This window comes from Tenebrio molitor, chromosome 9 (genome assembly GCF_963966145.1).
Source record: "Tenebrio molitor chromosome 9, icTenMoli1.1, whole genome shotgun sequence".
NCBI lineage: Eukaryota > Metazoa > Arthropoda > Insecta > Coleoptera > Tenebrionidae > Tenebrio > Tenebrio molitor.
In genome coordinates, this window is record NC_091054.1 from 6,756,902 (window position 1) to 6,783,354 (window position 26,453).

Below are 26,453 nucleotides of genomic sequence, written 5' to 3' on the forward strand. Positions count from 1 at the left end.
GAAGGCACGGTCGCCACAGATTCAATAACGACGGGCCGACTTATTTGTCCAAGTCGATGGGCAGGTTCGCATTGTACCAGCTCACAAAGGTAACATTAAAAATTATGACATGTCATCGAATATGGTAATCTCATTTTTCCATATTGTGAACGCGGCACGTAATCGTATGCAACGCTAGAATTCCGTATCGAAAACTAGTTGTGTACTGCCCACGACTTGGCACAACGACGTCGAAGAGACCGAACACAGTTAAACGCACCTCCATAAGTAATCCCCAAGTATTTCTGTTCTATTTACGTTCACTAACCATCATTTTTTGTAAATTACGAACATACGAATCTCCTAAATTTTCGACAAATTTTCTTTCAGCATTTTGGAAACGGTCGAGTTCTATTAAAAGGGTGATTTATGACGGAGGATTTTAATTGTTAAATGTAATTAGTCCGTGTCTGGGCGACAAGTGTGGATTAGATTTGATCGTAAGTCTGATGATGTCAACTTGTCTGGCAAAACGTGTTGGCGTTGCAGGTGATGTGATTTATACGACGTTTTACATAACAACCAGACCTAAACGAAACAATAAAGATAGGCCTAGATAGAGCAGAAATTTTTTTGAGAACTGTAATATTTCATTTGGTTAGGTGACTAAGAGAAAGATTAAGAAAGGTAAATGTGAGAATAAAGTGAGGGACGATAAAAAAATGAGTGTTTTGAGAGTCATAAATAAGCAAAGTTTAGACAACATTTGGAAGAGGAAAAGGAAACATTCAAACGTGAAAAACTGGTCGTTGTTCACGATAAAAAGAACAAGAACCTAAACAAAGACAATAAATAGACTATCTGACTGTGAGATCAAGAGAAATTACAACAAATAGAAAGAAAAGAAAAATGATAAAAAGAAAATCAAAGTCTAAAACCAGGATACGATGTTTTATCCTTTTGCACAAATAGCATAAATACCACGGGACCAAAGTGTTTTTTCATCCCTCATGTAATTATTGCCCTCGTTGTACTCCTTGAATAAATTTGCAGTTGGTGTGAAAAATTGCACCTGTTCCTTCCCTTTTAATCAGGGTTTTCTCAGACCACTATAAAGTCTTCAAAATACATTTTCAAAAGTCTATTATTTACGAAAAAGCGATTAGAAAAAATGGTTTCTTTTTTCAACTGTCTAGACTGGAATCAGCGTCTCATGTGTGTTTCACCAGTCATATTATTTTTGGTGTTTATTTCATCGGCAACCACAGTCGCTTGCTTTTATTACTCGATAGATTCTTGATTGTGCTACTGTAAGTGACCGTTTTACAAAATTTATTACGAATAATGGGATTGATGTGGAGTCTGCGATTTAATAAATCCTTAAAAGAACTAACGTCAGATATCAAAAATTGCATCAGAGGTCAATGACAATGCCAGCAATGTCCAAAAGATCCTCTGGTTTGCAAGCACGAATTCTGCAACACAACAAATTTGCTAAATTTGTTTTATGGTCTGCTCTTTCCCTCAAATTAAGTGATAATTAAGTGATTGTCAAAGTCAAGTCAAAGATGTGAAGTTTGGGATATTTTTTTTAACATGGCGAGACAAAAACAATACAAATTCTAGTGAAAAAAATGACATTAGGGAACACCGATTACGTGATAATAGAGAAAAATGTTGATTAGTGACTTAAATAACGCAAAAATGCATAACGAGAAATAGAAGATGGCTTTGGAATTTTCTTAAATTTAAGGAATTTGAATGATGGAGAATGTATGTACTCGTACATTCTTCAATGAGTGTATAATGATAGCTATTATTCAAGAGGATGAAAATTGCAACACGAGCCGTAGGCGAGTGGTGGAATCATCCGAGTGAACAATAGCCATTATGCGCGAGTTGAAGACTATACTTTCTCCACGACTATACCAAGGAAAAGCAATCTTTGAAAATCGAATTTAATTTTATTTTTAATATTGATGATTAAAATTGTGGCTCATTTAGCGGTTGCTACGCGATGCACGACTTATTGCTTACAAATGCATCCGATTGGCGAACTGTCGTAGAATGAAAATACGAGGGATGTGATTGGTCAACAGCCTTGGATTTCAGTATGTATAAATTCTAACACAGTGCGTGGAATTGATATCATTATTTCATTGAATATCCAATGCATTCATTCTTTAATAGTCGTGGTGAAACTACATTTTTACCTTACCCTTAAAATTCTTCTCTTTATCCCATTTAAAAGGGGTGCTTTGATTGATATAGCCTTGGGCGCTAAGAACCTCTTAAGATACTTTGTCAATTCATCTTATTAGAATCGACTGACAGGAAATCGAAAATGAAATCAATTTCGTCCAACAGATTAACGCATAACCAGTTAATTGATCAGCAAATTTTACGACCGGTAAATGTCTCCCATTCTACATTCTCATTAATGCTCGACTGATTAATTGATTATAGTTTAGTCCTGCAAATGATGATTTATGATTTTATTACTAGCTTCACTGTTTTGTAACGTCATCCAATTAATAACCGATGATTTAAATTTGAATCCTGGAGGCAAAAATATTCCAAGATGGAAACGACTCCACGTGTCGTTACAAGAAGATTAAATAACTACAACGACGCAGTATTTTATTCGGCTAGAGTAAATATCGTAATAAAATGCCACTACAGTATTTAGCACATTGTCTGTGGGTCAGCTGCGACGGTTACAAAGCAAAAAACACAAAATAGTTTATCAAAACAAACAGAATTATTGATTGTGTCTGGGAAATGTTTATGAAAAACGCTTTTAAACGCGACACTGTTTGAGAAATGTGTTGGCCAATGCGAGCGGAAAATAAACCCTCCGCGAAATTTAATGGTGCCGAAAGTGCCATTACCCCACCATCTGTCAGAATCCGATTTAGCACCGAAGGATCGCGCCAAAAAACCGTAGAATTAATAACATAAATCAAAAAAATCAACGTTAAACACACCTAACCTGTCTCAATAAATTAAATTAAACGTGTCTATTAATTTGTTCGAACTGTTAAACCTGTATTATTTATGGCGTGTGTTGTTTTTTTTAATTAATTCTCTATTCAAATCCGTCGAAACCGAAAATGTTGATTCGGGGTCGCTCTGAAAAAATTTACTCACCTTTGAACGTCGCATTGAGGCACTCCCAAAACGTATTCTGGAAAAAATGGAATTTATTAGTTAATTGAGCGGAGCTCGTGTGCCGCGTTTTATTTGTTATTTCGCACGTTACCCACGCCGGATGGTGGAACACGACAAAGACATTAAATTCAGTTCAGCCGTCTCGTCAACATCTTTTAACGATTCAGATTTTACAATCGTATTAAATTTATACGAGTTGTTGGTTTACCGGAGCAAAATTAATTAAGTCCCGCATGCTGGAGGCGGTCGGACCCCTTTCTCCTTCGACGGAGCTGTACGCAGTGGTCTTGCAATTAACCAACGTCTGAAAGTGTTCCACGGCCAGTTTACATGACTCTGATGATGGCTGGATGGACTGTGCTTTATCGCTACACCTTCCTAAATTGCCTCTTACGACTGAAACTGTCAAATCTCCAGCCTCGTAATTGTCTACACCTCCACTACATTTATTTTTACTTGTCTTATTCTCTCACGACCTCATTTCACGTTTGGTACAACGATATCACATATCAAAAATTAGATCAAGACAAAACGTTTGTCTGCAATGTGTCATTTCATTTTCTCAGACGGCACAGATCTTGTTTCCTGTTTTATTTTTTCTTTAGAAGTTATTTATACGCTTCATTCGATATATTTTTATTCTTTCTTTTTTTATTAGAAGTGCAGTATCTTTATTTTTTTATTATCATTTTTTAAATTTATGTTGGCAGTAAAAGTGACATCGACATTAAACATGTGACAGTTTAAGGTTATATTTGTAATGTAATTGAACATTCGGAAATATCGGGTGTTCATTTAAAATTCCGGTCAAAGTTGGCGTTGAAGAGTCGATCGTGAACTCACTCCGGATTACGGATCACGGATCAGCTGTTTGAATCTTACGTTTTTACACGAGTAGTGCGTTCACAATCGACTCTTCAACGCCAACTTTGACCGGAAATTTAAATGAACACCCGATACTTCAGTATTCGATCGAATGGTGTTAAAATGTATTGTATTTTTTCTGGATTTCTATTTAAAACTGTAAATGGAGCTAAAAAGTAGAATAGAAAAATTAAGAAGAGTGGAAGTCACATAACTTCTAAACCAGAAGTGTCTGGAAAAAGGATAAACTAAAAGGACAAATGAAGAAGGACATTGAAAGGAAAAAGTGGGTTTAAATCGACAGTAACTGAAGATTTCCACCACCCAGTTTCCTTTTTGGAGAGAAGTTTGAAGTTTTCCTTGGAATTTGCTTTATTAAAAATATGCATCGGTCCATATTTCGTGGTGGTTTTTAGGCGTCTGCATTGTTTTTTTAATACGGCGAAACATCCTGTGCATTTAGGCTCTCAAAATGGTCCCGCCCACTCCGGACCCATTACCAATTTGTCAGTGAGAGACATAATGCAAGACACAGTCCCCTTTGAGTGGCGTGTCATATTCACTGGTCTACCCCACAAGTGGTCGTGAAAGAGGCATCGCAGAAGCAAGAAAATGTGGACGAAGAGGTGCACTCTATCCCTGGGACATTATCAGGACGTTGGTCGCAGTTCCACAGCGAAATGAAGTAATAAAACGACGTTCCGAGACAATAATAATCCGTCCAAAACAATAAATTGAAATTTTATTCTTTCCTTATCTGCGATCTTGAACACTTAACGATAAGACGCGTGAAATATCGTAGGCCGTAAACAAGGAATTTTAAAAATATCACCGCTCTTAAAAGAGATGACATCCAAGACCGGCTATTTCTAAAAACGACCGTTATCTCTTCGACATCAATCAAACGTTTAGTTAAGTGACAACGACAAGATGCCTTACCAGTTGAGGTGAACAGAATTTCTGTACTTCTTGGATAGTCTGGTTCCTCAACCGTCCATCGGCCGCCAGTTGTGCTAATGATATCTGAAACAATAAAAACGAAACAACTTAATTGGGACTCATTAAGGAATGTTCGCGTCAACGCCGGATGGTAAGACTGTCGGGTTTATATTTAGAAAAGTGTTAGATCACTTTGGACGAGGTGAGTGTTGACTTTAATATCCATATCAATAACTTGTTTACTTTGGATGTTATAATAAGACCAACAGCCTCTTGATGTTTATTCAACTTCGAGCGCTCTTATTAATGCTAAATTTAGATGATTATTAGTATTAGCCAGTTAACACCTGGACTTCTTTATGGGGCGATTAGCCCGTTATGATTATTATTCAATCTCTAACTGGCGCGTGAAAGTAACCCGAGGGTAAAAAATAACCAACAAGCGGATTTCAAGCTGTTTCTTGTCTTTTTCGCGTTAGATTTCTTGTCTCGCGGTCCCCGGGTCGTATTTTAACAACTTAAAAGTCCACTTTTCACATTGACATTTTTTAACAAAATCTGCATTTTACTGTCTTTATGTAATCTATTTTTATAACACGCTTTGCATATTGTATAATGCATTCCGTTCAACAAGATTTCTGAACGACTTTCACCACAACTCAAAACTTAATTATCCTGCAGCAGGATAATTAATTCTCTTAAATTATCTTTTAATAAGTGGGTGTGTAAGAACTGAATATTTATCTCATTAGATGATCCTAAATTGAATTTTTATAATTAAACTGTTCATTAACAGTTCGTACGTTCCGTAACATCTTGATTTTCTGTCAACCCATTTCGTCAACTAACCAGACATCACCAGTCCATTATCCTTATCCTTTTTAATAATAATTTTAGAGCATGTATCATGCACTGAATTTTTTTTTACTTTCTCCTTCAGTTTATTATTAGTGCTTCTGAAACGAGGTAAATAAACATGAAGGATCAGTTTCTAGTTTAAAGTAAGACACTTAAGGGCAACAAGCGTTTAAGAAACATTAAGTAATAAATGTTGTGTTCATTTAAATTTATCCTCAAAATAGGCGTTGAAGAGTCGATTGTGAACGTTCCACGGATCTGCTGTTTAATCTAACCTCACTTTTTGCGTTGTTTGTGTTTTTACTCTGCAGACTGACGCGAGTAGTGCGTTTACAATCGACTCTTCACCGCCAACTTTGAGGATAAATTTAAATGAACACCCGATATTAGTAAAAATCTGTCCAAGTTACCTTTTTATTTTTACGTTTATGGTTATTGTGATTTATGGTTTTCTGGAAATGAAATAAAAATAAAATTAGAACTGATTACAAAAGCTTTTTAAAATAATATCTGAAGCTGAACTGAAAACAGTTTAAACGGACGTTTTTGCTCTTTATGGCCTTAACAAAAAATATTTCTTAAAATTTATTTTAGACCTTCAAGTTCACTCTGAATTCACTGATTTTTATTTTCCGTTACCTTGAATTACCAATTAATATAAAATATCCTAGAATTTGAAAATTTAATTTTTTTATTTAAAAATTAAAACAAGGGTGCAAATTCGAAAAAATAACAAAAAACTCGTTTTATAAGGGCATTGGCGCACTCGTCCCACAGAAAACCCGCCTACGGCTCGTTTTCTACACTTGGGACTCGTGCGCCAAATCAACCCTTATAAAACTCGTTCTTTAATATACTATTATTTGTTTACATTTATTTTTCAGACGTCCAGATTGATATTTGAATCATTTGATTCGCATGACAGTGTTAAATGAATTTTTTAAATGAGATTTTTTTCTAGATGTTAGATAATTGAAGAATCATTACGAGAGAAGATGTTTGTTTAGTTTTTGCATTGGTGAATAATTGAGTAATTGGTTGTTGAAGGTTCGTGTCGTAATGGAGCAGAAAATAATCTTTCCATCTGGTGAGAGGCATTTGGATGTGTTCTGGTGTGGTTAATGTAGAAAGGAGCGTCGGAGGATGCATCAAGACCTCCAAAGTGTTATCGGTTATGAATATGGGAACGATGTCGAGTTGGTTTCTTCGGCGTGTGTTGCGTTGGTCGTGTGAGAGCGCCCCAAGGCCAAAAAAACCAATATGATTAAAATCGTCGTCCCGATAAAAGACACAGATAAATGCAAGATGGTCGCAGCAGGTACGACACCCCGAAGAGAAGCTACACATCGAACGCACTCCCATCTGTCATGGTGTTTACCGACCTTCATCTTATTCTCTCAGCTTTCCTTTTGTTTTCTCTAACAGATAGTGGTCGGAGGCCCTACCTGCTATTGAATAATTCAATTAATTATCCGGACACGTCTTAGTGTCCAGTTCTTTACATAAACATATCAATTTTATTTATCGCGACAAGTGCGTGGGGCACTATACCCATCGAGGCTTTAGTCCGGATCGGCTCGGGAATTGCACAATTTGAAACAAACGGAGGCGAGAAGTTATTCGAAAACGGTCAATAAAGACAAGTCGATCGACCATTGTTGAAAAACACGATCAATAATGTATGGCTGTTGATGACCAATAAAAATGGACGTCCTGTCAGACGACAAATTGAAGGGAAAGTTTTTATCGTGGAAAGGAGAGTCGACAAGAACTGTTCCTCTTCTTCGGCTTAATTAAATAGGCGAGATACGTGTCAGGTGACGTTTATTGTCAGATATCCTGAGATAATCGTGATAATAAATTCCTCCCAGGCACCATAAAACTGGCCATAATTCATTAAATCCGTTTCGATAAAAGGATACATTTCGCAATGTAAAAGATACGTATGTGTGATGGTCGTTTTTTTCGTGGATGGTTGGCTCACATGTGGAGCCCAGCGTGAGAAATACCATATATTTCTGTGTTCTTGAGCGTCACAGCTTCATATATTTATGATAGTTGTGTTTATGTAGATTCGGTAAGAGATCTTTTATTTCTACGGACCTGCAAGGGTCCCTGGAAGAGAGATCGCTGGACCTGTAACGTCTCATTTATCAATGGGTCCATTCAAGACGCCGTTGTCATACAAATTGTCAGAGAAATGTTATTCTTAAGTGTATGGAGTGTTTAGTGTATCGTTAAGTGTTTTCTACGGCGGTAGCGATCTACGAGTTCTTTAAAACATGACGATGCTAGCAGATGTAAAAGTTTCGGTTATTTCAGTCCCGCTGAAAGATAAATGAGATACATTTCCTCTCGCTGAAGGAACGGAATTATCCGAATTTATAATCGAATCGCTATTTTTCAAAATCTAACCTCGGATACGCTCACGAAGTGGGGTCGGATTTCGACGAGAAACGAAGGAATTAAGATATCTCGAGGGATTCTAGAAGTCGTTAATTGTTGTTTGATTGGGTCATTTAGATTAAGACGATTTGATAACATGTGGTAAGGACATTAGACAAATTATAGACCAATAGAAATTGTTGTGGACCTAGCACTCAAGACAGATATGTGAGTGATTTGAACTTTGTAAATGTCGTTATTACGATAGTGGTCATTTACGAAGATAAAAAATGATTTTGGTTTGAAAACGGTTCCTATATGAATGAGTCGTGTCACTGTAATTCGCTAATTCAAGGTCAAGTTATGCGAGTTTGGTGGATAATTAAACGTAATAAAGTAAAGTTGGGGCACACGTTTTCGATGATTGTTTTTCACGTACATTCTTTGAAACACACGGTATGTTAATTAGCTTCTTGAAAAGACGTGACCGTTGGTATTGTTCCAGACGAGTGAATGATTCAATAACACGGAAAGCTCGAAAATAGAATCAAGATTTTCTCATTTATCTTTGCTTGGACGCATACTTATTTGGAGAATGAAACAAAGCAAAGCACTATTGATTAAGTGACAACAAAATTTATGAATTCTTCATATCAATTGTATTTTTTTTTCAGGAAGTGAAGTGTGAAGTTCTTTGCGGTTTGTAGCGTAATTTTTGTGTGCGATGACGACACCACGAAAAATGAGATATGGGATTTACCAGATTGTCATGGTCATTACATTTGTCAATTACGAATGTATTGGTTGAACAATTCTAAAGAGAAAAAGTTACTCCAAGTATGAACGAGTCTAACATTTTATCTTATAAATAATTCCATTCGGATTTTCATTTAAAAAATGCATAAGCGGGGCTGTCTAATATCTACTTTTCAGTCATGTCAAACGTTTCTTAAATAAACAGTAACTGATCTCAATTAAATACACCAAAATTAATTTACTTAATCAGGGTCGCTTATAATGAAATTGAAAAAACTGTTAAGCAAAATCTGGCAATTTGACAGTTTGTTGTTTAACCACTGGCGCTGTCATTTTGACAGAAACTACATACAATGAAAGGTTAGATTATAAGATTATATCATTTAAAAATTTGTTCGATACCTCCCTCGAAAGTGAGTCTGTGTCTATAATTACCAGTGGCTGAAGGTTTCTCTTTCGTTCACTTCACTTTCGCTTATCGTTTTTCGCACACTGTCTTTCGCCCACTGTTTTTCATTCACGCATAATTGAAATTCGATTTTACGAAAAGAATTTATATATTGAAAATAATAACTATAGCAGCTGCGCTTCGTGGACGAATACGTAATTCGCGTAAACGAAAGCTTTGTCTTCCTCACTCGTCTTGTAAATAACTGTGAACTGATTTTATTATCTTTTATTATCTCTTATTCTACTTATTTAGTGACCAACTGGTCGAATTCGATCTCCACATTTTACTTTTTAGTTACTTAAACCTCACACTCATCAGAGTTTTGACTCTGCTCCAATTCCTTACAGATTTGACATTTTGATCAAACTTGAATTATGTGAATACAATTTATTCCCATATGTTCTTGCAAAATTCTATATAAAAAATTATGACCCATTGTTCGTACTGTTTTTCGCATTGCATATAGACAATATGTTAAGTAAGCTGATCGTATCATTAAAAAGCGGAAACAACCTTCACACACACACACCAATTATGTTCAGTTTGCATAATTCGCAAACTGTTATCGTAAGATAAGAGGCTGACAGAGCAGAGCAAAGCACTTGCAATAAAAGCACCTTATCACTTTCTCTATCGGCCATCCTGTTTAGTCCGGAACAACTTTAAACCCAAGGCTATGGCGATATGATTATGCGAGAAGCGATTCGCAGAAGACGTAAAAAGGATCGTTCATTTGTTGTGGATCTCCGCAAGGACTCCCACTGGGGCTCGTAATCAACCACGACCAATCAGACCTTTCGTGAATGTCGTTCGAGTGTAGAGACTGGAGTCTCGGCACATGATCCTTCGGGATCCTATTGCATCTGTGAAGGTGTTATGCAACAGTCACCGCAGAAAGGTGCGAGTTCAATTTTCCGCCATGCATTTCCACGCGCAACAATAAATAATCCAGCTTGCATTTATGGGCTGCGAGGTTAACAAGTGTTAAAGTATTAAAAATTTCACGTGGTCTTAACGGTCTTTGTTTATTTTAAGGCCGTAAACGTCTGGAATTTTATTTCAACCACTGTATAATTTACAGCCGACGTTTATGCGCCTGCGAATTGAAAAGGGAACAAGACGAGCCAGCAGCACGTCAAGATTTGGACCTCTTGAAATTTTCTTTCCGCACGTGAGGGCGGAAGTCGACGCTGGACTTATGGTAATGCACCATTTGTTCAACGAAGGTTGGAGTCTTGCCGATACACATCAGCGATTTATTTTGTGACAAGTATGGCCCGTCGATACGTTTGCATAAAATGACGCACCTTTAAAAAATCCTGACGGGACGGACCACAATGACGTAAAGCGAGAGGTGTAATTTCGTGACACTACGTGGTGTTTTTCGAATATTTCCTTTATTGTCGTGTCATCACCTAACATCCCCATTAACGTCTGGGTGTTTGCTTCGACTTAATGAATGTTTACAAATAATTGCAGCAGTCTAAACAGAATTAAGTTATTTCAACGCCGACCCATACGTTTGCTTTAAGTAACTGTCTTTATATTGTTTGAAGACTCCACAAGGAACATTATTCACTTTGATTGGATCGAAAGTAGCTAATTCATCATGAAGAGCGTGTTTGAACAACACAGCCAGCCCGAAAATCAAGATTAATTGTTTTTGTTGTTTGAAAAATTTGTTTGTTGTTGCTAGTGCTAGTGAATAATTCGGATACATTTAGGAAAAATTTGGTACCACAACTGACGGTTCAAATTTACGCGAAAGGAGGAAAAATTATGTCATAGTTAAAATGTGCGCTGGCAACAATACCAGCAAAAAATTAAAAGTCAACGATTTCAAAGATATGTAAAGAAAATAGAGAAAAAAGGAGAAAAAGGAATATGTAATATGGTAATGAGATTACAGAGAGATTACGGAGAATGGAGAGAGTTCTAATCTAGCACTGTTGGTAGGGTGATTTTATCAAACGAAATATGTAGTAAATGAGATGAAAATAATAAATAAAGTATGGGAATAGAATTGAGGGACTTCACAGTATGATAATTATGAAAAATGTGAAAATGTAGGAAAAGGAGTAATATCATGGTAATTAAGGGATCTGTAGTATCAGTATTCATCTACATTTTCAAAAAATAAAAGAAGAAACTAAAGACGAAAAAACAAGAAAAAATGGGGATAAAAGAAGCCAGAAAATAAAAAAATCACAGTCACAGTGGATGAAAATGTAGAATGTTAAGACCACAAGTAAAAAATGAAATATAGTTACAATTCGGAAACTATTTTAAAAGAAAAAAAGTTCGATGGAAAAAGTGGGAAAATGTAAATTAATGCGCGAGAAAGATGAATAGAAATAAGATGAAAAAGAGAAACATTGAAAGTCAGTTTTAGTTTTAAAATCAAAGAAATACAGAAGACGTGGAGATAGGAAGAAAGATGATACTTTAGGAACAAAAAGTGAAGAAAAAAGATGAGACAAAAGAGTTTAGAGGAAGTTTGGTATTGTTTAGGGACGGAATGGAAGAGAGTAAAAAAAATAAAGGAATGTACTGTAAAGTGAATAAAAGACTAAGTAAAAAAAATCGATTATAAAAAGTATAGACATCTGATCTAATATGAAGGTGGAAATGAAGAAATAAAAGCAAAGATACAAAAAAAGAAAGAAATCAGGAAGAAATAGTTATTTAGAGTAAGAGTGAGGAAGCCATTGCTTTCGTTCACGCGAATTGCGTGTTCGTCCACGAAGCGGAGCTGAGTGGACGATGCAATTCAAGTGAACGAAAGCGATCTTTCCGAGTGGTGTATTTGGTTTTGTCCGATACCTCCTTAGAAATTGAGTCTGTAACTTTGTATTTAAAATTTTAAATAAAAATAAATCACATTTTTGGACGGATCTGTTGCTATAGAAAAAAATAAAATACAAAATAAACAAAGTTCTGTAACGTCAATGAAGTGTGCACGTTGTGGAAATTGTGACAATGGATAATGAAGAGTTCCTGATGATGTCCTGAAAGAGGCAAGTGTCGCGAGGTACCAAATGTTGTCTAAGAAATCAAAATTACGTTATCAGAGAGAATTGAAAAAAATTACGAGTGAATAAAAACCAGTGAATGATTGGCAGTGAGCAAAAAACGATGAGCGAAAGTGAAGTAAACGAAAGGGAAACCTTCACCCACTGGTAACTATGGATACAGACTCACTTTCTAGGGAGGTATGGAACAAAATAATGTAACTGAACAAGTAGAAAAAAGCAATGATATAAGTAGACATAAAAATGAGTTGATATAAAAATTAAGACTATTAGAAGACATGTTTAAATGTTTGATTCAGCAATAAAAATGACAAAAATCGAATTAGTATGGTAAATAATTGGGTTTTTATATTGCAAGATCAATCAAATCATTTATGACAAAATGGTATAATTCATCAACAAAAGGATCATTTACAGCCACATTATAAATGTGAACCGAGCCAGCCCAATATACGATTCGATTGATTCATGTAATGTAGTTTAGTTTTTTGTAAAATTCTAGGCACGATTAAGTCTTCTGTTACACGTTGCTTCCTACGAATTTATTTATAGTGATGAACCTGTCACCAGTCACTTGACTTCTTGTTCATAAGTCTCGTTCAATGAGGAAGAGGGATGGATAAATTCCTTGTAAGCACCCGCTCATATCTTATTCGAAATAGGTATTTATTCAAGCAGCGTTTAAAGTTGGACTATTCTCACAGGCGCGACATGTTCTTCATATTGATAGTCGCATAATGGCCGCACTTATCGCATTAATATTAATGAAGCAAATACGAGACGTTGTCCATAAAACAGTTTTATTGGTTTAGAGAGAACAATACAAATGAGAATTGGATTAAAGTCGGAATATTCGTGTCTGATTACGTACACGTGATGTTCATAAGTCGTAGTTTCGCCAACAGCTGCACCGCCAATATATATTCGATGATGGAATTAAAGAGATCTGAGTAAATCGAGCCCGGCGAGTCCATTGAATGCCTTTCTTACACGTTTCCGTCGTGAGTGACAGATTTAACCGTGTCTAAAGACCCCATGCCGGTCTTATTTATGCTACCAGAAAGGACCTGGTAATCCTAAACTAAACACCCGACAATGGAACGATTGTCGACCGTGAAATACGGCCATTGAACGATATTTTCTGGGGAAAGCGCCCAGAAAAAGGAACAGGCGTTAATTGTGGATGTAAAATGGTGCATTGACAAAACATATGTCATGGAGGGTTTTTCGTTGGGGCGTTGTTAGTAAACGTTTCAAAAAAGATGACATCTTCTAAAGTGACGTGCTTAGTATTCCGAAGATTAATGCTTCTAAGAAATTATTTCCTAAAACCATTTCCTGCATTATTTCGTTATATGAATCTTTTATTTCTTATTTTGTTCGTCGGTTCGTTCGGAATTATTCATCAGTTAAATTTAGCCCAACGTTGGATGCATTTCGGTCCTTGCATTTCGTTTTAGCACGACATCCATGTTAGACAATATTTTAATCTGACAGGAAATCGACAATTAATTAAATATAAACGCAATTATATCGCCTATTTAATTGAAATGTACTACCTGGGAGTGCTGACAAGAAACCACACCTATAGCATTTACATTTTATTTTTTATAGCACCCTTAAGATTTAACCATGCTCTCACTATCGCTGCTTCGCACTGTAGTATTCGTTTTGAGTCCAGTGAAAAAAGTTTCATTTTTTTTTCTCCAAGGAACTCCAATTCCAATTCTTTTTTTCTTAAAAATAACAGCACATTATATCCAAATTAAATTGCTTCAAATATGTATTCTGCACGTTGTTGACAGATAGGATCTTTGACGTCACATATTCTTGTATGATTTAATCTACGAGTCGAGTTTTATTTTTTAAGACTTGTTAGTTGGTCTCTTTAATTTATCTGTCTGATCGCACAGTAAAATCAGTAATAAAAGGTTTCGTATAAAACAAGACCAGGTTTAGTCGTCTATTTGGAAGCAATTCATGGAGTTCCGCCGCTAAAGACGTTTTTAATTGGGTGCTGATACTGCAATAAAAGTAAATAAACATATATTTTTGTAACGGCTACTTTTAGTCCAAAAATAATCTTGTCGAATACCGCATGTGCGTCTAAAATATCTGGTGAAATTTTTATGTTTACTTTTCAGCAAAAAGTTCTTGGCGTCGTTTTTGTTTTCCTTTCTGTGTTGTTTCGAATTCTATTGAATCAATAAGAGATTAATTACAATTTGCGAAAAATTGTCAAATTTGACACTTGGAAGGTTAGTTAACTAATAAACATTCGAAGATATCTTTACAAAACAGTAAACAAAATTATTGTGATTTTATTTACTTTTCAGTGACGTGTTTCACCGGAATTCGACAACAAAATGAAATGTCTAACGGCAACGACAGCAATAAAATCATAAAAGAATTGAAATTACTACTAATTAGCAGTTTGACAGGTACTGACGCAGCTTTATTGACAGTTCTTTTCTATTTAATTAACTTAATACTTTGCTCGGTAGTGATGTAAATCACACGAACAGGCGAGACATCTTCACAGTAAGACGCTTAGAAAGCTTCTGATTGGAATCTAATTAGTCACGTGACGAACTCAGTCACAAACACATCACTTAAGCCTCTTATCCCGCAGCACAAGCTCTTTACGGCTTTATTAACGTAATTTTGGTAATTGTTCACTTTAACTACTTCTGGAATTTTCGCGTTTTTTCTGGCTAGACAGCCTCAGGACGTCCTCCTAGATCGTTTCCCACCAGTCAAACCTTGTGCAAATGAAAATTTTCCTTACCCTTTAGTTATACTAAGACTTGGCGCGACCTTGACGCGACCTTGAAACATAACAAGAGAGAAAAAAAAGGCATTTGCACAAGGTTTGAATGGTGGGAAACGATCTAGGAGGACGCCCTGAGACTGTCTAGCCAGAAAAAACGCGAAAATTCCAGAAGTAGTTAAAGTGAACAATTACCGTAATTTTAACCACCACCACGATTCCACCAAATGACGTAGTCGTTGGCAGTGAATAATTAATTAACTGTTCGGCGCTCTAAATTTTGTAGAACACGTATGATGAAGAGACGAGAATTTTAAGCGGCGTGTATATTTAGTGTCGATGTTTCCGTGGAATGCGCAGAGTACTCCTGAACAGGATTCGAGTCGCATTTTCGCATTCCGCGTGGGAATTCGTCGTGGCGTACCGCAAGGCGCCGTTCCCAGTCCTCGGCTTGTTTAGAATCGCGTCAATCCGAAGAGGTGAAAATTGAGCGTGTGATCGGCGGCTGTCAAGAGCGACGGAGGAAATTCTCGGCACGTTTGAGAGGCGGAAAAGGCTCATTGAAGGTGCATCGAGGCGAATCGGCAAACATAGAAAATTTACGATTTAGCGCTAAAACAAGCGTATACAATATCAAAAACCGTGCTAAACACATGTCGGAAGAATAATCGAGCTTTTTTTTGTTGATTAATGTGGTATTACGTTACCGCCGTTCATCCAAACACGTGTTTTTGTGATGATTATGATTCGGGGCTTGTCGAAGAAGTGCAGTCGAATTATTTGGGTTTCGTGTGTCGCCCAGATAAACGAAAATAAATAGTGAAAGCCACCGGCTTGATAAAAAAGCTCCCGAAATAAACGGCGGCTCTACAAATTACACTTAAAACAAACATACGACTAACGTGGATTTATTAGCTTACGATCTTAAACGACTTTCCACATTTCTGTGGAAACATCCGATAAAGCTCCGAGTGTTGAGACGCATCGACTCTTTGAAGATCAAAGGCGCCGAAGTTATATGTCGAAGAGGCGGGAGGCTCAAAACCGATACAGCGTGTTCCGGTTAAGGAACACCCAAGGCTCGAGCCGCAACGAGGATTCGGTTTTCGACTTTGGCAAAACAAGGATCGAATTTAACGTTTGAGAAAACACAATGGATGGTTTCGGAAAGATGAGTCCAGCGACGTCGAAGCTATTTTCGAAAATATTTTTATGTTTCCTGATACATGCAATAACACTTCAAGCTCGCTCCAAAGTGGCAGCAAAAGCTCTAGTTCGGAATTGTTGCAATATACAAGGCGTTCAGTAAATAGGCGGCCATCTCTTTACGATGGTAGAGGTGACGGTGATTGTTCACTTTAACTACTTCTGGAATTTTCGCGTTTTTTCTGGCTAGACATCCTCAGGGCGTCCTCCTAGATTGTTTCCCTCCATTCAAACCTTGTGCAAATGAATTTTCCTTACCCTTTAGTTATACTAAGACATTGGCGCGACCTTGAAACACAACAAAAGAGAAAAAAAAGGCACAAGGTTTGAATGGTGGGAAACAATCTAGGAGGACGCCCTGAAGGTGTCTGGCCAGAAAAAAACCCAAAATTCCAGAAGTGGTTAAAGTGAACAATAACCGAGGTGACTACCATGGGGTGAAATCTCTTGTTAAATTTTTCCTAGCTACCTTCTTGTAGGTATTAGAAGTTTAGAGTTGATAATAATGAATCCAAGTTATCTGAGAAAAAACTTTATAGCTACTGTCAGTGTGACAAGTTTGATTAATTTCGTGCTTCGCCCAGTTGTCAACCTCAACTTCGTCTCGGTCTCAATCTCTGGACTTACCACAAAAAGACTCTCTTCTACTCTTACTACTATTATTTAATTTACCTTCATTAGGAAATCGCTGACTGATGACTACTTATTTTTAGATCTCTGCTACAGCAAAATAAATACTCTAAAGTTTGGTAAATTTCAAGCTCCGTTGTTTTACGTTTACTATAAGTAAATAATCGATCACTTGTTGTTTTCAGTTTATTTCTTTGCATTCTTTGCACATTCTTTGGTGCAAGAGGTTGAGTTAGCGAACAGTACTCCTTCTTTTTGATAATGAAGATCAAACATGAAATTTGAAGTATTTGAGTATCGATTGGAAAATCCTTGCGGTTGCAATGTCTGCTCCAGCCTAATTTAATTCCGTCTCATCCGTCAGCGTGGCCAATGTTGCAGATGTGCAAATGCAAGTTGCACTTTGCATCCGCCTTCGCCAAACCGACGACAATATTTATTCCGCCAGCATATATCACCGGAACCCTTCAGAGCTATGTCAGCGCCACACATCCGGTCACGTTAGTCGGACGTTTATCGAAGCTCGCAATTACAAGTACGTTGTGGGTGGTAATTGTTTAATAATTTATCGTCGTAATAACTCGTCATAACGATCTGGTAGGGCATTTGCAATTTTAATATTTAATTACGCGAGCCCGAGCGGGGAGTGCATCGGTCTCAACAGGGATCGTCTCGGTCGTCGGAATTGCCGGCAACTTTATTTACAATTTTCGATTTTTGATAATGTCGGAAGGGTTACGCGTCGAATGCGTTATTGTCTATTAAAGTTAATACGACTCATCAACAGATGACGGGTCAAAGAACTTAATTCCCTCAATAACCACCAGTTGAGGCCATTATTCAAAGAGAGGGGCGTTCGTTTGGACAATTCGAACATATTGTTTTGTGTATCCGTTCCAAAATATTCCGAAAATAATAACAAGATCAAAGAATCACCAAAATATCAACCGTATATCAAAGAGTTTTCTTTAGTTTCGCGGGCGCTTTGTTGTTTTAGGTGTGATAAATATGCTTTTGGGTTTCATCTTTTTTTACGGACACGGCCGCTCGTATATCTCCGTTATTTATTGAAAAAATCCGTACGAGTAAGAGACGTGGAGTGTGCAGGGCAAAGACTTTATAGCTAGAAATACATTTGGAATTTTGCCAGAGTCGCGACCGGTCGCCAAATCTAAATCATCACTTTTATTCGTTTTTCATTCTTGCGGGAGTGTAACTTGAAGAAGTGCTGCTCAGTTAAGCTACACCTGGTATACGGTGTTACTTTACTTGTCGCTGGATCGGGCCCGAACGGCGCCACGACAATAAGATCTCACTCTTCTGTCATTCTTCACAAGTACGTTACTTTACCATCTTCATCATCCTTTACTCTTGCAAAAATATCTTCATTTACCTCCAAATCTGCTGCCAAGAAAACACCTCCAGGGAAAATGTGACGAGTCTCTCTTTCTGCCGCTCAGAAAAAAAACTGGAGCAATTGTAGCAAAAAATTTCCAATATGTATCAAAAGTACTGATTTTATTTTACTGAGTAAAATAAACTCTCCGGTTTTTACTTGAGGGAGATCGAAACAACAATTTAATTCAATTTTTTTAATTTTCAAGAATTGTTTTAATAAGAAAATTACCAAAATAACTGGTGTAAAACTATTTAATGTGAGTAATAATATGTTACCGTGGGAGTTAGGTTTTGCAATTATTATCTAGATACATCACATGTTTTTCTACATTGAAACTACATATAAAGAAAGATTTCTGAACAGCTCACAAAAATTTGAAGAATGTTCCAATTAATGTTTTGACCGCAGGTTAGGCCGTAACAATGTTATTCAATTTTAGTCAATTTAATACAAATTACATTCACCCCCGTATTTTTCAGCTAACGAGAGGCACAAGCAATAACAACAATAATTGTAGATTAAGTTACCAGACTGTCATGACGTAATTCCATCAGAATGACATTGTTCCGAATTAAGAACGGGTCGAAAATAGAGCTCTGGGAAACACCAACAATATTAAAATAGGGGCGCACTCGAATTCCCGTCTGACTTATTTCTTGTCATAAAGTAATGCAAGAATTCCCGTCAGGTAATTATCAACTGATATAATCCATAACTCGAGTTCCCGTCAAGGGTAAAAGAGCGCTTCAATCCCTTACTTACCTACCCCTCTAGCCGTTGCCAGGATTTTTTTCTGACGGGAATTCGAGTCTAGAATTTGAGGTGCATTTTTGCCTTGACGGGAATTCGTGTGCAGGATTAAAGGGCCTATGTCCAAGGCCAGGTATAAAATATTATGCTGACGGGAACTCGTGTGCACCGTAAAATAGGACACCGTGGTAATCAATCGGCAATTATTGTACATCGCGTGTAATTAGTGGGCAAAAGATAATTATCAAGAGCGTGGAGAAAGCATGTTATGATAATTTGTGGTCAAATATTTGCTTATTGGCGTCTCTGGACATGCACTAAAAGACTCAATTAGGAGAGCACAATTCTCACAAGTAGCTACAAAATTTAACTTCGCTTTTGTATTTTCAGTTATAATGAGATTTGTGGTTGGACGTTTTGTTGATAATTTTACGAATTTATGTGAAGGTTACTTCTGAAACAATTTTTTCTTAAACGGATCAAATGCATAATAAATCATCATAATAATAGTGAAAAAACAACCTATCGGGTTGGGAGCTCTTATAATTTACAGCACTCGGCTTTGCCTCGCGCCTGAAACCTTGTTTTCGCGCTGTAAAATACCCCTACCGTACTCTAGTGTAAATAACTATTACAATATTTATTTGATCACTTGTTGAAATAAATACAGAAAATACACAACAACAGACGTATTAATCGCTTTCAAAAAGGAGGGCACGTCTTTGTCAGTATCAAAGTGCCTAGCTATTATAGAGGAATAAAATTATCTAGGACATTTTTACAGATGTTGTTCAAATTCTTTATAACATTCTTTTTCCAAGAAGATAAATTCATCATGATCCTGCCTGGTATTAACCTGTTTTTACAAGCTTCGTGAAGGGAAATAATAATTTGCAACTTTTTTAATAAAAAAAGATTTATAACACTAGTCAGCTTCATTCAAATATGCCGGAATAAATAAATGCACAACAAATCATGGTTGACCACTATTTACTGAATAATTTTTTACTTACATACATAAATAAACACTTGTTTATTATACTCTCAGACCTTGAACATATTTTAACATAATTTTTGTATTTTGTTCCATTTTATTCTAAGCGTTCTATTTTGCTTCTATCCATCATTCTTCAAGCGTTGCCTTTTTTACATTTCCAGTTTTACATTTTTCTATTTTTTCATTTTCAAAATTTACATATCAGTAATATTGAGATTATCCAGTTTTTTGTCATTGTTTACTTTTATCGTACAACCTGTTTCTCCACTTTCCTCTTAAACCCGTTAAAGCTCCAATGGTTCTTTTTTAATTGTTTGTAAAAATTGGATATGTAGTAATCTAGGACCCCCTAAAGGTAAAGTCCTTGACCAAAATTAAAATGGCCCTAGGGTTTCTTCAAAAAGTGCCGCTCTAAAGGACGCCGGAAGGATACGAGCATATTTGAACCAAATTAAATAATATTCAAAAGTTCAAAAAATGGTATATTTTCAAAATTGGTACTTACATTTAAAAAAAGGTACATTGTTCAAAAAATGGTACATTGTTCAAAAATGGTACATTGTTCAAAAAATGGTACATTTTCAAAAAAATGATACATTTTTCAAAAACTACCAAAATACAAAAATATTACTATAAACAATATAGACAAAAAAAATTTTCGGTGATTCCACATTTCATTTAATTTTTACCGCTCTTCTCTTTATATTTATCCACATCTTTTTTTTCTTTTGCACTCTTTTAAGACATACATGTTTTTAAGTCTTAGTTCCACTCCACACATCATTACACATTTTTGTGTTTATTCCTACAATTTCCGACGTTTTTCTTTTCAACCAAATTACACGTTGCGCAAAAGTCAAACCAAGTTCTCGGAAATCAGTTATCCAAGTGCCACGTTGGTGTTGATTTGTGTAACAATAAATTTTAACCAGTCGGAATAAAAGACGTATGTCCCTCATAAACTGGTAGGTACTTTTTGCGGTTGCTGAATGTCGTCAGTACATCGCATAAAGACGTTTACGCTCGGCAAGAAAGGAAATCTGAGTGTTTTAACAATTAACACACCACAGACCGTTATGTGGCACTAGCGAAAAAGAGTTAATTAATTTTTTGGGATATGTGGTCAAAACCCCGTGCCAGAGGCGAGACTGTGCCCACACACCAGATTTTTTCCACACTCGCCGGGTGTTCAACGAACCAGCCTATAAACCGTTCTTGAAGGTGTTCGATGCAGTTCGATAAAAACCGAATCCCGGCAAAAACCCGTCCCATTCAATTTGCATAGGCCGTTTACAAATGAAAATTAAATTTGACTCACCTTCTCGCACACACTTCTGCAGGAGCCCGTCGTATGCGAACAGCACATTAAATCTGAAACAACAAGAGTCAGAAAAATTGTTGGAGCTGTCACATCGATTGAGTCGTTCTTCGAGTCTCGACTCGCAAAGCAAATTGCAAAATTTCCAAAAAACGAACGCAACAGGCTCGCGCTAAATTAAATGGCGTCGATAAATTTCGCCGGACTGTGACGGCGCATTAATATTTGCATATTCGCCGGTCGGGAAGGTTAACCAACGAGTTGCCGACCCTCCGGCTTATTTATGTCCGTAATGGCCTGTCAATCACGCATCCTCCTCTTGTTTTCTTTCGGTCGAATAAGTTATCAGCGGATGGGAAGCGTGACCGGATGAGCGACGAGCGAAGAAAGCGAGTGGTGGACGTTGTTGACGCGCGCCGAAGAGGTCCACACCAAAACAAATTATCGAACTTATTATTCTTGACCGGAGCGCAATTGGAAAAAAGTGAAACGATCACGTAACCAAGGTTGCTCTTTAGTGAATTAATCAGGTGCCCACGATCTACCTTGCAACATTCCGCGCGTTTTTTCACGCTGTTCGACAATAATTCACTTTTTTATCGCGAGAGTGTGAGTCTGATGGACTGGTGGTATTTAGTTGTGGTGCTGGTGATGACGGACAATTATCAACAATTTATGGACTCCCGAAACTAGAACTGTGAAGAGACGCAGACCATGACGGGTTAAATTTAGACACTTGTACAATTCGGCTATTTTCGGTCGTGTCATTATTTATCTTTTTGGTTTATCTGTGAGAGGAGTTCTGATCGGGCGATTTTATCGCACAAAAATATTTTCAACCAGGAAATTTGTTGCCCTTGCACGTGAATAGTCGTGTAAATTATTTTGCTCGATGGAAACAATTTTATCTCAAAATTCGACGTCAGTTTAAAATATTTTGTGAGGAACAAGTAAAAGCTATTATAAATTAAATTAAAAAAAAATTACGTGTAATAAATTATTAGTGAAAAAAATTGCTTAAGAAATTCCGTTTCTGAGCTCAAATGTCATTTTGTCGTGTAAGTTAAGTCAATTTTAAAAATATGGTTGATTGGCAGAATAAGATTTGCTAAAAATTAAAATGCAACATTTCATAATTTTTGGAAATTTTTTGATTGATAAATGCCTTCCTTTCATCAAATAATTGAGGATTTTTTAGTTTTTCACGTTTTAAAATTACCATATACATATTTTAAATTAATCAATCTGTTTTGACGACGTCGATTGTGAACGCACCACTCGTGTAAAACACAAACAACGCTAAGATTTAAACAGCTGATCCATTTGACCGGAAATTTAAATGAACACCCGATAGATAATTGTTCCATTATTTATACAAGGTGGTTTTTTAATTTCATATTTTGTCGGCTATGAACATTATAATATGTATACATAATGCACTTTGTGGTTTTTCACATTTTGAAATTACTATTTTAAATTAATTAATCTGTTCTGTCAATTTGAAAAATTATTAGATATTTGTTCAATGGTTATGACTCCATTATAATACTTATAATTTATATTTAATTACATACTCGTATATGTATTACATTATAAAATAATAATATGATATGACATTTTAAAAATCACCTGATTTTTTTGAATTTTCGAACATCAGAAAATAAAATCCAATTAATTCATAAGTCATTAAATTTTGTAATTTTCTTCTGCTTTAGGATCTCCCATAGAAGATACAATCACCAAGAAGTTTTCTGGTGATGATATTCAACGCCATTTAGAACATTTTTTTGATTCTCTAATTTTTTTAATTCTTATTGATTTGCGAAAATGTAAACATTTATAGGTGTTCTGTCAAAATTTAATTGTTATAAATCTTAGTCCTTTAAAAAAAGTTCTCACTTTCTGTTGCTGCACTGATAAATTAGTTGAGATAATCGATCAAATAAAAGATATTAATTGACAAAAAACAACACCTTGTAATATATTTATCTAGAAAAGATGTTTATTATTTCAGCAATAATTTTTCAAGGATACTTAACTAATAAAAACAGAAAATAAAATGAAAAGTTTTGTTTCGGAAAAACCCTAACGATTTCCGAATTCATCACAATCCCTTTCCCACAAAAATTCAACAACTGTTACTAATCTCTTAATTAACCAAAAGAAATCAGTTCTGACATGTCGATTTAGTCAAAGCTCTCCCCTATCCGTTTCGGGAGTTTTGGAACCTCTTAAAGGGGTTGAAACACGCTAAAAAATCAAGTTTCTTCATTGATCTCGTTTACACGATCCTTCGAATTGATTTACTTCTTCAAAGTGGTACAAAAACAGTGTGACTCATTGTGTAAGCGAGTAAAAGTCGGTCATAAATCATCAAACTGGTCATAAATTTAATGTTTGGATTCTTCATAAAAATTTAACTGACTAAAAAACAGCTTCCAAACAACAAAATAAACCTGCATCCTTGCTCAAAGGACAGTGATTTGTTGTTTATTACGAGGCAGCTGTTCTCGGGGGTTACCGAAATGTTTGTTACATTTTTTTTTGCCGATAACATCAAAAATCGTGATACATCGCGGCGGCTACCGTACCAGATTTGACACCGTTGGAATGGTCTTGGCGTCGCGACGCTCGCATTTCCACCCCTGACAAACGAAAATGATAAAATCGATGCAGCAGTCGTCTTGTCAACGATCACCTCTTCAAATATTAACGGCGATGTACGTCGACTAATCACCCGAACCGTTCACGACACATAAAAATAATGAAATAATTTAGAGCCAGCCGGGCCAGAACGTTAATTACTGCTTATTTATGACATTGTTAATTAAATAAGGGACTCTTCATTTCATGTACTGATAAAACATTCCGCTCTTGCACAACGGCGCCAGCCACACTACACTTTTAATTCTTGTCGCGCAAAGATGCGAATAGTGCGCGACCACTTCGCGAGGGTTGAAGAATTGCGGCGAGCTTGCAGAACATTTTTTGAGAGAGGGTTAGCGCGTTCGCGTCGACTCACCTTGAGCAGTTATCCTGTTAAAAATGATGATCAAATAAATGTAAAAAATGGCACTGATGTTGGTCTGAATCGACATGGTTGTGTTGCACGTGAACGCGCGTTTCGAGCGGAAACTATCACACACTCATATCGACGACTGTTGAGCGACTGAATTTCTAAAAGTAAACAAGAAGAGACGGAATGGTGAGCCTTCGGCATGGTGGGATGCGAGAGTCGGGCATGCGATGGTGGAGCGGGGCGAATCCTGATTCTCACCACCCACAAGTGCGAATAACAGGAATGTTCGTGATGATAATAAATTATGGGGGCTAGATGGACAGTTGGCTGGGGACGTGAACCACGACCTTTCGACGAAGAGAAAATCAGAAGACATTGATTGTTTGGAAAATATGAAATCTTCTGGACGATAATTACTAATTATGTCTTGTCCAGTCGTTAAAGTGTCATTCGTTAAATGGTTATTGGTTAAGTAAATTAAAAAAAAAAGATTTCTTAATCAGCTTAAGATGGACGGAACTTAGTTGTACATTATTATTTACTAAAGAAAAATATCGAGCGATCAAATTAATTTGTAAACGAGTCATCCATGGATTTGAATCCGTATGTCTTTGCGATTGGTATGTCGAGATCTAATCTGTGTTTCAAGCTGTCTTTATTGGAGCGTGGAGTTCAAGTAACGACATACGATTTCGGATTCATGGATAACTCGATTACAAATTAATTTGATCGCTCTTTACTTATATAAATGAAGAATAAAATTGAATAGTCTTTATAAGAGTCGTAGTGTAGGCAACCAACAATACACGTAATACAATCTTTCCAGTCCATATGACAATTTTATTTATGACATTGACAATACTGCCCGAAAATTTATTTCCGCAACTGTACATCCAAATAAAATGCATTCACGCTGTTTTGGCTTAATGAGAGGCCATGGAAATTTACCATTTAATTTGATATGTAGCAAAGCTGCCTGTTGAATTAGGTTATGTTTTTCTAAGTTTGAGGTTATAAATAGCGTCAATGTCTAGTGCATTGTTGTCTTTTTGCAATAGAAGAATACTTAGAGATCGCGGAAAATTCAGCAACATGTTATGTTCATTTTGATAGATGCTCCTGTTAGGCATTTTAGTGACGGAAATGAAACAGTGTGTCCAACGTTAAAAAAATAAATAATGGCCTCCCATTATGCCAAAACAACGTGAACGGTGTTTTCTCATTAGCAAAGCTTGTAAGTTTATCACTAGTGCCAACCTAACGGCACTGAAACAATTCAGGTTTATAATGGATACATTTTAGATCAATATTTTATGATCCTGCGTAATTTTATAGTCATTAATTTTGCAGGAGTAATCAAGTCTGGAAGGTTCTTCCAACCCTATAATTATATTGTTGGGTGGCATTGTGGCATTTTAAAAATGATTTAAAACATACTTGCCTAATTTAAATCGTTTCTTACATTTTCATCTAAAATACCAAATACGCTTTGAATGTGTGAGAAAATCTAGAGAATATGCGATAAATATTTTTTTTTGCATATCGTAATGAAAGTGGCACTTTTATACATGCAAAATCGTAGTGAAAGTAGCACTTTTTTACACGAAAAATCGTAGTGAAAGTAAGTAGTACTTTTTTGCATCATTGTATTCCATCTCCTTGGAGATGATACCTATTTTTTGTTTTTTTTTTTGTAATTTTTTATAAATCCATTTAGACCATTTCTCAACTTTTTCGATATGGAAAAAAATAGTGTGTAGTGTGTAACTCGGGCTACGCCCCCGTTAATCAATTTGCAAATCCGTGAAGAAAAGTATGACTTTCATAACTAGTTGTACAAATAACTATTGCAGAATTATTTATAATAAATTGTTAACAGTTAATCTTTGATAATTGATATCGTTTTTTCAAAAATTATTGTCTACTTTT

At 36.2% G+C, this 26,453-nt stretch overlaps 1 protein-coding gene across 1 annotated transcript in view; it reads right to left on the reverse strand.

Annotated features, from left to right (window-relative positions):
* The window catches only part of Reck (Reversion-inducing-cysteine-rich protein with kazal motifs), a 30,474-nt gene extending 5,783 nt beyond the window's left edge, over positions 1 to 24,691 (reverse strand). Inside the window, exons 1-4 of the mRNA XM_069057636.1 lie at positions 24,528 to 24,691; positions 21,506 to 21,558; positions 4,954 to 5,037; positions 3,130 to 3,166 (exon numbers count right to left, since the gene is read on the reverse strand). Of these exons, the coding sequence (XP_068913737.1) occupies positions 3,130 to 3,166; positions 4,954 to 5,037; positions 21,506 to 21,558; positions 24,528 to 24,603 (250 nt within the window). The 5' untranslated portion in view covers positions 24,604 to 24,691. The remainder of the gene's footprint in view (positions 1 to 3,129; positions 3,167 to 4,953; positions 5,038 to 21,505; positions 21,559 to 24,527) is intronic.
* Positions 24,692 to 26,453: the final 1,762 nt, after the last annotated feature.